The following is a 12,574-nucleotide window of genomic DNA, read 5'->3' as shown; positions in this document are numbered from 1 at the left end:
TTTATCTGTGATAATTCTGGCTATGTTCGTTTATTAAATTGCCTGCAAACATCTGTCTGAACTTTCATTCATCTTGCCTAGGGGATGTCTTCTGTCTGACGGTAGCTGTTGCACAGACATCTCTTTGCCAGCCTGTATTGCTCATGCTATCTGCTTTTCTCAGGAAAGCATTTGAAATCTGAAATGTTAAAAGAGATATTTTCAAAATATGAACTTGTCTTCCCAGGATGGAGATTTTCAAGAGACTGTGTACGTGAGGTTTAGAGTATAGTCTAAGTTCTTTATCAGGTGAGATGGGATGTGTTTGAGGAGGCAGGAACACGCATTAGAGGAATTTGGTGAAGACAACTGCTGGACTTATAAGAATTGATAGCAATGTCTGTTCTGAACACCTAGAATCAGTTTGTTTGTTTTGTTTGGTTTTGGTATGCTGTTAAACAACACAAAGCTCTGCTAAGTAAAGGCTAGAGTTGCTGTCCTAGAGTATAGGATTGTAAAAATAGGCTCCTTTTTCAAGACTGAATTTAAAAAATACTGCCTCAATCTAAGGAAAAAAAAAATCCTTACCTTGGTAATTGAAAGGTTTTTTGAAACTGCTTTCCTGATTTCCTGATTCTGCTGCATTATCAATGAATTCCTTTGCATTATTTTCTCTTGGGGTTCTTGGTGTTTTTGTTTTGTTTTCTTTTCTTTTCTTTTTTTTTCTTTTTCTTGTGAAAAATGTATTTCTTTACATGCATTTACATGTATTCCTGTGTTCCCATCTGTCAGTTTGTGAAGATCAAGAAGTATGCCATTTAAAAAAAAAAAAAAAAAAGGCAAGAATTTTTAAAAACAGTAATTTCTGGGACCTAAAGCTTTCAGGGCAGAGAGAGGTCCAGTGTACCATATGTAACTGCTTTAATGTGCACTACAATTTGAGCATGAGTTCCATGAGGAGTCATACCTTCACAAAAATTCAGAGCCCGATGGGGAGTAAAAGTCCTCATGTATAGTGCATCTTGATTTATCTTGATTTGTGCTTCTGCAATGTTGTCTAGAGCTCTGCAGCAGTGTAACAGATTAAAGCTCACTTTTAGTCTGATTTCTTTGGCTGTTGAAGTTTCCTTCTGGCTAGCTGTTGGTACAGGTAAGAGTCCAGGTATTGCAATTATCACCCCAACCACTTCTATCAAAAGAGATCTGCATTGATCACTAAAGGTATATAGTGGTGCTAGGGTTTTATCTTTCTTTATACAGTGAAAGATTACAGCAAAGTAGCATGGTTTGTACAATAGAAGTGTGTTCACATATATCTGACTTAAGTACTTATGTATTTTAAGACATCCTTGCTTGCACACAGAAACTGTATGCTTAAATAATTTGACCGTTTCTGGAGGTACTTCATAGTAATTAAATTTAAATTGAATTAAATGAAAGTGTGATCAGTGTAAATGAATTTTTAACACATGAAAATAGTTTAGGAAATTAAGTATGTCTTAAGAAAAGGAGTTCAAAGCTTTTTTCTTCAAAAGTTATTCAGATTTTATTAAAGATATCATCACATACTGCATGTTAATATTTTTATTTCTGATTTTTCTCGTAGCTGCAAGAGAATCCATCTGGTTAGAAAGAGAAGAGAGAGCTCGGCAACATTATGAAAAACACCTAGAGGAGCGCAAAAAGAAGCTAGAAGAGCAGAGATTAAAGGAAGAGAGAAGGCGAGCTGCCGTAGAAGAAAAGCGAAGACAGAGATTAGAAGAAGATAAGGTAAAAAGGAACATCATGAGAACACTTTTCAACTTGCTTTCATTGTAAGATATGGTACCATCAAAATTTTTCTTTTAAACTTAACAGCAAGAATGTAATGTAAGCCGTGGTCAGTATGAGAGAGAACTCAGAAGAGGATTTTATTAAGCCTTACAGGCACAGATACCGCTTTTTCAAGTGCCCTTTGTGAATCTGTTGCAGCTTAGTTGAGCGTATCTGGGTTGTAGCGTGTGGCACTACTCAAAACTTCCACAGAAAAATACAAATTATGTGGTTCCTGTATGGTTGTGGGCTAATTTGTAGCCACTTGGTATACGGGTACTTATGTCTTAGTGACCTTCTAACAAACAGATCCTTCAAGACAGTGAGTGTGTGTATAAAATAGACTATTGTCTGATTTGTTCCAATTAAGCAGGGAACTGCTTGCGGTGTGATCTTAGGTAAGTCAGCTCATCCTTGCATTTTTTGTTCCTTCTCTCTCACTGTGCTAGTAGTTGGTGAGAGATTCAAGGTGGGAAGTAACCCTGGTGTGTGTTTGTGCAGCAGTTGCCATAATAGGGCCACTGTTTTTTCTCTGCAATTCTACTTAAGTTGGCGACACACCTTACATTTTCAAAATTACAGTTAATAGTTCAATTTATTTATGGCTTAATTACTGCTTAATCCTGTTCTAGAATTAGGTTGGTTCATCTGAGTGTGTGTCTTACCAGACAGCGCATGAGCTTGAGCACAACTCCAAGATGCCTGCTAAGTTTAGTCCGTGGGGAGGGTAGCAGCGTTTGAGAGGATGAATTTTAAAACCCAGTGGTATCCAAATGTATTATCCTGTTGTACTCAAGGAACGACATGAAGCTGTTGTACGTCGCACAATTGAAAGAAGCCAGAAGCCAAAACAAAAGCAAAACAGGTGGTCCTGGGGAGGAGCGCTACATAGCCGCATTAATAACACAGGTAAAGAGGGAGGCCTGGTTTGTTAGCCAGTTTCCCTGCCCTGCCAGTTAAAAGGAATTTACTTTGCTTCTTTTAAAAAGACGGATGATTCAGTGTATGCTAGTTTTAATTCTCCACTCTTGATTTTATTATCGCTAGCAATGGCATGTTTCTGAGATTCTTGTGTAGTAAAAACATAACAAGGAGAAATCTGAACATAACTTAAAAGTTTGTTTCAGGATTTGACTAATTCCATAATTCTACTTTGCTACAGCTTCTCGCTTCTGCTGCTTTGCTGTTGTTTGTGTGTATCTGTGTTGGTGTGCTTGTACTATGTCAGTTTTGTGATATGAGCTACTGTGTGCCAATGTTAAATATCATGGCTCAAAAATAGTTCTGCTGGAAATGACCAAATACTGATATTAATACAAGCCAAAGAAGAAAATTTATTCTTTGTGATAAGCTATCTGTGCCTTGTACAGATATTCGAGGAGACTGGAAAAGGCACCCTTTTCCCTAGAAAAGCTTAGATGGGCAAATTAAGTGAATTTTTGCTGTATGCTTCATTCCTCAATTATCTTCTGTAACTGAATCTGCCAGTCATTAATTTATATATGCCCTATTAAGTAAGACTAGCCCAAAAGAGAGAACATCCTATATTTCTTTCACCAGAAAGTAATACTTAAAAAGAAAAAAGAACTCTTCTCTTCCTACTCTAACATGTACATTTAAATGCATGCAGCCTTTCATTAAGGAGGGGGAAAATGCTGAGAAAAGAATAGTCTGAAATCTAATTTGTCATATATAAGCTCAATAAACAGTTGTTTTCATAAAAAGTATTTTTTTTTTTTTGCTTAACTCTGTATAACTTGATTTTTATTTTCTTTACTTGGAAAATCATTGTCTTGCATTCTGTCCCTAGGTTATTTTTTTGAATCATCATTCACCTTTCTCGATTTAGCAGGCCTGGAGCACCACTTCAGATCTCTGGGTGGTGCTAGAAAACCTGGTACATAATCACTGTGGTTTGTTGATTCCTTTACCCATAGCTAGTTCTCAGGAAATGAGATCATCAGTAACTAAACCACCCTCATGTAGTTGCGATGCATGCTTAACATCATGTCGATAGACTAGAACTGTTGTTAGTCCCAGATTTTGTTGTTGTTACTATTCATTTTTAATATGGAGAGTTATTAATGGCTGACTCTAAAGATCTGGCACAATTCACCAACATGATATGTAATATTCTGTCTACTGCAATTCAAGGAGACCCGACTTAAATCTTTTGTGTTTTTGTTTTTTTTTTTCCTCTAAAATGTTTTTGGCATACTACACGTCATGCTTACTCTGCACGTGAAGACATAAAACCAGCTGCTTTGATGCATACATTGCTCAGTTTTTTAATAACAAGAAACCAGCAGTCTTCTAGGCAATAGGCTGCATTTGGCCTGTTCTACATTCCTAGGTGTCCTGTTGCCAACAAGTACACGCGAATCCTCGTGCTGAATTTCGTTCACTTGAACAGTGCTCATAATCCAAGAGAAATGTCGGCATGCCAAATGCAAGTGCTGATTTTCACACAGTCATTTGTCAGCTTCTGAAAGTTGTTTTATGCAGTATATCCTCTAAGCCAAATGTAGAAAATTTTTTCTCCTGTAGTGATCTACTCTATATCCTCTCGGATATAGATTAGGTATCAGAGATCAAAATATAAATCCCATTTCTCACAAATACAGTTTTGACCAAGTTCTGTGACATGTGAGGACTGTGTATCCTGTCTCCAGTACTGAACAACACACAACACTCATAGATCAATGCAAAATAAACTTGCCAGCCTACAGAGGTCTTGTTCATATCCATAATAATTATGTTTTTCCTTTTAAAACCCATTTCTGAATTTTCATCCCCCCTTCCGTTACCTACTTTGCTAGTTCTGAACACTCACTGAGTCATCCTAACATTAGATAAAGTGAGTAAATGATCACATGGGATAGGGGAGAATCGTTCTTTCTTTCCCCCAGCCAGTTACAGTGAGTCCTATGTAGTTCATAGACCTGGGGAGAGTAAAGGCAGTTTTCATGCACTGTATTTCTATGCATTTTTCTCTACCTACAGTGAATACACTTTAATCCACTAGATCAAACAGTTAAATAAAATATCGATGTACTTGTCATAAACTATTGCAGATAATCCTTCAGCGTCCTCCTCCTTAATGTTATCGGTGCCCTGCTCTTGTGTCTGCTTCCAAAAGAGTATGTGGATGTATCTGTGGACACCCAGAATATGAATCAGCGGAGCATTTAGGCACGTGCTCAAGCCTCACTGGATTTCAGCGTGGTTAAATGCTTTGTTGAGTACCACTGAGGCTCAGTACATGCAAAAATGTAAGCAAAAGGAGAATGAGCTCTCCCAGCATCTTCCAGTTGCCATATTTCTGAATAGACATTTGCAGTAGAAGATATTTAGTGGATGCAATTAGCTCTTTTTTGAGGGAGAAGAGAAAGCATGTAGCTGGACTGTTCAGCTCCTTCTTCCTCTTTGGCCCTTTCTGACAACTTTCCATGGCACATACACACATGCACAAAGCACGTATGATCTGCATTCTCGAAGGAGCCACCATCCTCCCAATAGGGTGCAGATGCTGACTCTGCAGCAATTGCACAGGCAAATGCTGTAATGCTGCTCTAAAATGCAGAGAGACGAAAAGCAAAATAACCCCCTTTAGCATTATATACCAAGTGTGCATCACAAGAAGTCTGTAGCCTACAGAGATTCATTTTCTTTATCTGTGTGTAGTTAGTCAATCCAAAACTGCAACTTCACAGCAGGTAGGAAATGACTCTAGTGGGAAACTCACCACTTTCACAGGACTATGGGAGTGATGTCTTCTGAATTCCTTTTGTACTTACCATTGCCTCCCATGTGGACTAGTCTTCCCATAATCTTTCAGTATGATTTTATTGCAATGCTGGCCATCTGCCTAATAACGCTGCCTTGCCCAATGTCACCCTTTTGATTCAAGGGTTTTATCCGAACAACCTCATGTTTCCAAGTTCTTTCCCTGAAGCTCTCTATTTTGAGTCATGAGCGAGGGGTTTCTGACAATATTGAAAGGAACATGGAAATACCATCTTAGCTACTGGTATCTACTTCAGCTCTTCCATTAAGGTCCTTGGATTGCAACCTGACTGACAGTCAGTGAACAGAATATTTCAAACATTTTACATTTAAATTGTTCGGTTTTGTGCCCAGTCTTTGAGTCACCTGTACAACGTCTGCTGAGAAGCCCTTTCTATTTTGAAAGTTGTGGTAGAGCAGGAATGACCTAGTCATGTTTTCCTCCTCCCACTAGTGAGCTAGGAACTGGCATTACTGCATGTGGGCTGTCAATTAGCATTATCTCCATTTGTTTTAGATCCAGACAGGCGGTCTGTTTCAACAATGAACCTTTCGAAACATGTTGATCCAGTCATTAACAAGCGGCTCTCCTCCTCATCTGCAACATTACTAAATTCTTCAGACAGAGGTACAGTTTCAAAGAGGAAAAAAAAAAAAAAAAAAAGCGAGAAATAAAATGTTCTATACTGATGTATGGCTTTGCACGTAAAACAAGTTTCTGAAGTCATTTTCTGTACTTTATCTAAACGGAGTGAAAAGACTCCAAATGTGAAAAGTAAATGGTTGAACATCTCTTTTCCTGTGAGAAGAAAAATGTGTTTCTCATTTTTAAAACCAAGAGAATTTACCTACACAATCTTCCTTCAGCAAATGATAAAAGCGGTGCTTCTGTCAGGTTTTTAGTAAATGAGGTACAGCAACTGAAAGAATGCATCTCTCCATACCGCATGCAATCATTTATGACCTTTTATTTACATTAGGCCATTTTGTCATTATTTTGCTTTTCTTTTACTTTGGTAGTTGTTCTTGAATATCTTAGAACATGTTGCATGAAGCTTTAAAGCAGTTATTTTATTACCACTTCTGATTTTTTCTTTTAATGCAGGGATATGGGGATTTTTCATACGGTGTCTGTTTATTGACTTTGTCTTTTCAAAGATTGCTTTACTTTGGTGTATGTTTTTGATGTTTACAACTCTGCACAACTGATAAACAATCAGGCTTTTATAAGTTAAGGTAGCTGAATTGCTGCCTCTGTTCTGGGGATTTATGGGGTTTTGAAGCACTGAGCCAAAAGGAGTTTAATAAAAGAATGTCTCTTGTATAACTTGTGCAAACGGCTTTGTAGTAAAGTACTCGGCAGGGATTTTTTGTCCTCTACCGAGAATGAGAAGTTCTGTCCCATTTCAATCCAGATAAGTGCATATTTACAAAAACAATTTTTAGAATGGAGCTTCAGTTGTATTGCAAAACCGATTGGTAGGCATCATGATTTGTATGTTTTAGGTGCCACGTTTTACATGCATGCTCGTATGTTTGTTTCAGATTGATTTAACCATGTTAATCCTTGTGGGTTAACACAGTTGTAGAGTCTGGTAACCTGTGGAAAATAAGTTTTTTCAGGAAATAATTTATTCCAAAGCTCCAATGCTTTTTCACTCTAAATGTGGAAACCCAAATAGTTTTAATTTTGTTACCTTTTAAGGTGTGTATGTAAATATATATATATATATTGTTTCCAGGTGGTCCTTTGCCAGGGTTGATTCTTTGAGGAAGGATCTCGGGAGGAAGAGGGAACAGCAGCAGGCATTAAATATGAAGGGTAGTCTCCTAGGGGTTGTAGCTTGAGGTGCTGTAGTTTTCACCACCAATTTCAATTTCTGGAGAAGTTAGACAGTACTAGACAGTCTAATGACGGGGAAAGGGAAGGAATAAAGAAGTGAGGGCCATACATAAAATACTTCAAATGCCAAAGCATTCCTTGCTGGGCATCTCCATTAAAACCAGCACAGGACTCCTCAGAAGTCTCATGTCTTTTGCAGACTACAAGACAGAAAGCAAACCCAAATGCTATAAATGCCCTCTTGCTTGTGCAGTCACATACCCTGGTCTAGCTGAGCACACAGGGTAAGTGCTGCTGGCAGCCCAGGTGGCCTCAGCATCTTAAGACATGTGCTTAAAGGAATGATCTGCCTGTCTGCTCCCCTTTTCACCTTCCAGAGGGCACCCAATCATGTTTTGTCTTGTAACACATACTCCTACCCACAAAAGAGGGAGCTGGAGATGAGGATGATAAGCTTACCCTAAGTGGCTTACAGCTGTCATCAAGAACATGTCTTCTGTTAAGCAGTAGTTTATTGTTTTTATTTATTTATTTATTATTGTTTGAAGGACGGGATTTATTATGGCCCAGCCGAAGACAACAGTTTTCATTAATGAATTGCCTGGTTAATTTCTATTAAATACAGTACTGCTACATAGCTCTTTATGAGAATTTTATGATCAGCAGCTCAAACAGGCTTCTATGTGAGTGGTACAGGTCTGAATAGTTCAAACTTTATAATAAAATAAGAAGAAACACATTCAGTTGGAGAAAGCTGCAGTCAACCAATGAATTTTGGTAATGGTGCTTTGTAAGGAAAACTTAGCAAGTGGATACTGTTGCAGATAAAGTATGACTTTCTTAGTTTTGAAAAGCAAAACCTGCACTGTAGTTATGTTCTTCTTCCTCTGCAGTGAGAGAGTTTCAAAACATGTGGTGGTCTTGATCACTGCATCACCTTTGTCTGCCATGTGTATAGAAGAAGTTCAAGGGCTCCAGGGTTGTTTCCTGCTGAAGGAGAACCTAAGGACAGAATAGTTTTTCCCATCTGCTCCTCAGCACTTTTGCGTCTCTCTGTGAGCAACCACCACGTATCAGTGAGAGTCTTTCTTTTGCGGTGCTCATCAGGAGACCTGTTAAATCCATGCCTCCCATCTGTTGCTAGAAATAATCAGATGCTGTTGTTTGCTTACTTAGAACATATTCTGCTGCTGCTAAGACAACTTTCCAGTGTTCAGGTGGTACATATTGAAGATAAATATAGATGACTGTAAGCAAGTCACTGTTGCCAGCTCCCTGACACTTTGTGGGATGTTGTTGTTAGTTTTGTTTTGTTTTGTTTTGTTGGTGATGGACTTTTCTTTTTTCTTTTTTTTTTTTCTAGTCACAAGTTAGGCAACAAGGACCTTCATTAATATGTTTAAACTAGCCTGTTAGTAGCTGGAGGTAGGGGAACTTCCACCAGCAGCTCTGCCAGGAATGTGTTTCCAACGTAGGACCAAGAAGCAAATAGCCCTGAGAGTAGTAGCCTAGCATACCATGAGAGGAAAAAACAAAACCAAAACCAAACAATCAAAAAAACCTTTTCCCCTTCTCTGTCAGGTGTTTTGAAGTATTAAAGCTTGAAAACATCACCCCAAGGCTTTAAAAACAAGAGCAGCAAGGAAAAAAACAAAATGACTTCAATATTTTAAAGCTGTTATTATTTTCTTAGTATTTTGGGACACTCTTTGTTTTGTATTCAGCTTGCTTCAGTGTGAACTTACACCAAAGCCCAGTTGTTCAAAGAATTTAGTTATTAATGCTCTTGTACTTGGAACTCGCTGAGCCCAAGTTTCTCTGGCTGTTCTGGGTTGATGGTAATGCTAAGGACTGGCAGAGTACGTATTTTAAGTGTCAAGAGTGGTGTTTTCAGGGAGCTGTGCATTGGGAAAATTCCCTAAGCGATGATGGCGATCTACAAAACCTACACGTGTTTAAAAGAACTCTGACCTAAACCCATTTTAGAGATTTAGGGAGATTCACCTCCAAGCTCCTGGCTGAAACTATTTTGACACCTTCAGACCACTGCTTGAAATAGGCCAACAAAACCCCGTGCCTGTCTCTTAGCTCCCTGTTGGAGCAGGGAGTGTGAGTAAGGTACGGCCTCTTCACAGCACTTGTGCTGTGGGGCCTCACATGTAAGACCTGCAGCTGGCCCCCAGGACCAGATTGTGTTGTGGCATTTACTTATCAGCTTTTTGCAGCTATACAAACAAACTCCAATAAGTTCTCGGTATGTACGGTGATGACTTATTGGCCTAAAATTTCAGGGATCACTTTCTAAGGTGTGGAGCCAATTTCTGTGTAGCATTCTTACTCTTCTGATGAGTTGTATGGTCTTTGTTAACGGTGGTGGAAGAATTTCTCCAGACTCAGCACCCAGTAAAGCCTGAGATGACAAAAAGGAAGGTGCTGTCCTGCAACAGTAGGCTTAAAAATGATCATACTAAGCACAGTGAAGAAAGGAAGCAAAGATATTGCCACTGTTGTATACAGTTTAATGGAAGTCCTTTGATTTTTTTTCTTCATTGTTAAATAGGAAGTTTAATGATGATGTGTGTGCTGTAATGGAGGTCTCTTTGGTGTATTTTGTGTCTCTGTATAATCTGTACCAACACACAAAGGAGCTATTAATCCCAGAGAGCACTGGCAGTAGTACGTTATGTAAGGACACTTATCCAGAGAGCCTGCTGTGTCGGAGAGTGCTATATTTCTCTATTAATGACACTTACTGAGTTAGGAGTATTTAGGGGAGCAGTTTGAGAGATGAAAAAACAGCACCGAGGGCAGATTAGGCCATTGTGTTCTCATAGGACGAGATTATCGAGATCAGCTCCTCTTTTCATGGGGCTCACTGTGGAGTGAAGACAGATTCCAAGTTTACAGCTATTAGAAGTGATGAATCTCCCGTGTTAAAAATGCAATTTAGTCTCAGCTTTGTTACAGCCAGTCATGTCAATTAATGTTTTAGAGACTACACCTCCTAAATTCAAGTGGCAGGTTTCTTGCCACAGACACCAAACTTAGGGCAAGGAATGCTGAGGTGTAAGAAGACATGATTTCACCCCCAACACTGAGATCATTGCTATGGCCTAAGTTTACTACAATGAACTCTGGGAACTAGTTGAATGTTTTGTTCTGTTATGCTCCTAATAACACCCTTTATTTATTGCATCAGAATATCCAAGAACCATCCAGTTATATTGAACAATAATTTATAGGATTCTTTTGGATACTCCTTTGCTGTAATTAATGTTTAAGTAGTATTAAAAAGAGAAAGAAAAAAAAAAAAAGAAAAAAAAAAAGAATTTTTACAAGGCAAAGGGAAAATACTGGTAAGCTAAATTTGTATTATGCAGTGTTGGGAAAAGCAAGATGAGGGAGTGTTTGCAGCTAGATCAGCATGCCTAAAGTGTTTTCAGAACAGACTAACAATGCAAAAAGTTGGGTCTTGTTACTGTTGTAAATCAAAAAAAATTGTCGTTAGGGGGATTTCTCACAGAATTTGTGATCAAATGCACACCATGTATAACTGAGATGACTGTAGCTGCTGAGCCTGGTATCTTCAGCTCAGGCACACTGTATCCTTTTGTGATGCTTTGACAAAGCCTCTTTCAATGGCACAAATCTGTATATTAATAAAAAACACTCTTTGTTTTTTCTAGGCTGGAAGACGGCAGAATTTGTTTTAGAAATTGATCTGATTTATTTGCATGTAATATGTAGAAAGAGTTTGGGACACAAACTTTTTCAGAGTCTATATTTCGGAATGGCAATAGCTCTCCTAATACAGAAGTTATCATCCCATTCTTGATAGTAGGGAATGTGGGATGGGTGAAAAATAGCAATATTAACCTGAACAATTTAGCCTAATGTTACAGGCAGTAGCACAAAATAAACATTCAGCACTGTGTTCCATAGGAATTCCTCTACTAAAATTGAATAAGAATAAAATGCAAAACAGAGTGATTGTATGGTTTGGGTCTCTAAAGCACGGTTTAAAAATTTCCATGGGTATGTAGCAATGAAGTTGCAATACTAATACTTCTGCAACGCGAAGTCCTTTGCAGTGTCTGATCTAACATCTTGCTTGTATGATGCACGTTCAGCTCGCCGTCTACAGCTCAGTCCATGGGAGAGCAGCATCGTTAGCAGGCTCCTGACGCCCACTCACTCATTCCTGGCACGAAGTAAAAGCACAGCTGCATTGTCTGGAGATGCAGGTAAACTTCCAAGAGCAGAGACTTCATGTCTCAGCCACTTACTTTTCCAGGTTCCCTGTGGGATGCTGTAAAGTTACCTATCTAATCAAGCGTGTATGGTAGCATCCCAGAATGAGCTTGAAAAACCTGGACTAGATGGCCTGACAGCATGAAAACTTCTGCTACACTTTCTTGTTTGCTATGCCTCTTTCTCTTTCTCCCCCCAGCTCTCTCTTAATTTATCTTTTACTTCTTCATCAGTGTAACAGAATAATATAACACACACAGGGCAACAGTGTCATGCTGTCAGTGGCTGTTTAAGCATGCTTGCAGTGCTGTAAGGAGCGGTTTCAGCACACCCACTGCCAATGCTGTGAGCTGCTTTCTGCAAAGAAGTTGCCTTCTGCAGCGGGGCACTTCCCACAGGGAACATGTTGGACTTGCAAAGTGGTAGGCCCTGGTTGCAGTGGATTTAATAGCATGTAAAGTTAAATGTGCAGGTTTAGTGAGGTTTCAGTAATTGTAAAGTTCTGTGCCAACCCCAGAACAGCTCTTTGATATGCCACCGAGAGGAAAATTAGCACACAAAAATATGTAAATACTGCAAGGTGATAACTGAGGGCCCAGGCAAAACTGTATTTCAAAGACAACCAGGACATACTGGTTTATTATGTATTTTAGGCACATGACAACTGCCTTTTTTATTATCACAGGTTGTTTTATGATCATGCACTAGGGATTTTACCATAGCAGGAGTATGCTACTGCACATGCCGAATGTTTAAGTCTAGGCAAGTCTTTCCTGTTTAATATGGGTAGATCTTTATTTTAATTAAAGGGCATAGAAGGTAAGAGGGAATAGAGATCTGCTAAGATTACTTTTAAAGAAGCTTTCACTTAAGAACTCTTATCACTAATTAGGCTGCAGTACG

At 38.8% G+C, this 12,574-nt stretch overlaps 1 protein-coding gene across 6 annotated transcripts in view; it reads left to right on the top strand.

Moving 5' to 3' along the window:
* The window catches only part of MAP7 (microtubule associated protein 7), a 110,585-nt gene that overhangs the window by 71,942 nt on the left and 26,069 nt on the right, over nt 1-12,574 (top strand). For all 6 annotated transcript variants that reach the window (XM_032183892.1, XM_032183890.1, XM_032183891.1 and 3 more), the window contains exons 4-7: nt 1,586-1,749; nt 2,589-2,700; nt 6,095-6,205; nt 11,551-11,664. In XM_032183892.1, the coding sequence (XP_032039783.1) occupies nt 1,586-1,749; nt 2,589-2,700; nt 6,095-6,205; nt 11,551-11,664 (501 nt within the window). The remainder of the gene's footprint in view (nt 1-1,585; nt 1,750-2,588; nt 2,701-6,094; nt 6,206-11,550; nt 11,665-12,574) is intronic.

This window comes from Aythya fuligula, chromosome 3 (genome assembly GCF_009819795.1).
Source record: "Aythya fuligula isolate bAytFul2 chromosome 3, bAytFul2.pri, whole genome shotgun sequence".
NCBI lineage: Eukaryota > Metazoa > Chordata > Aves > Anseriformes > Anatidae > Aythya > Aythya fuligula.
The sequence above is the reverse complement of the archived record's forward strand: the minus strand, read 5'-3'. Positions and strand labels throughout refer to the sequence as shown.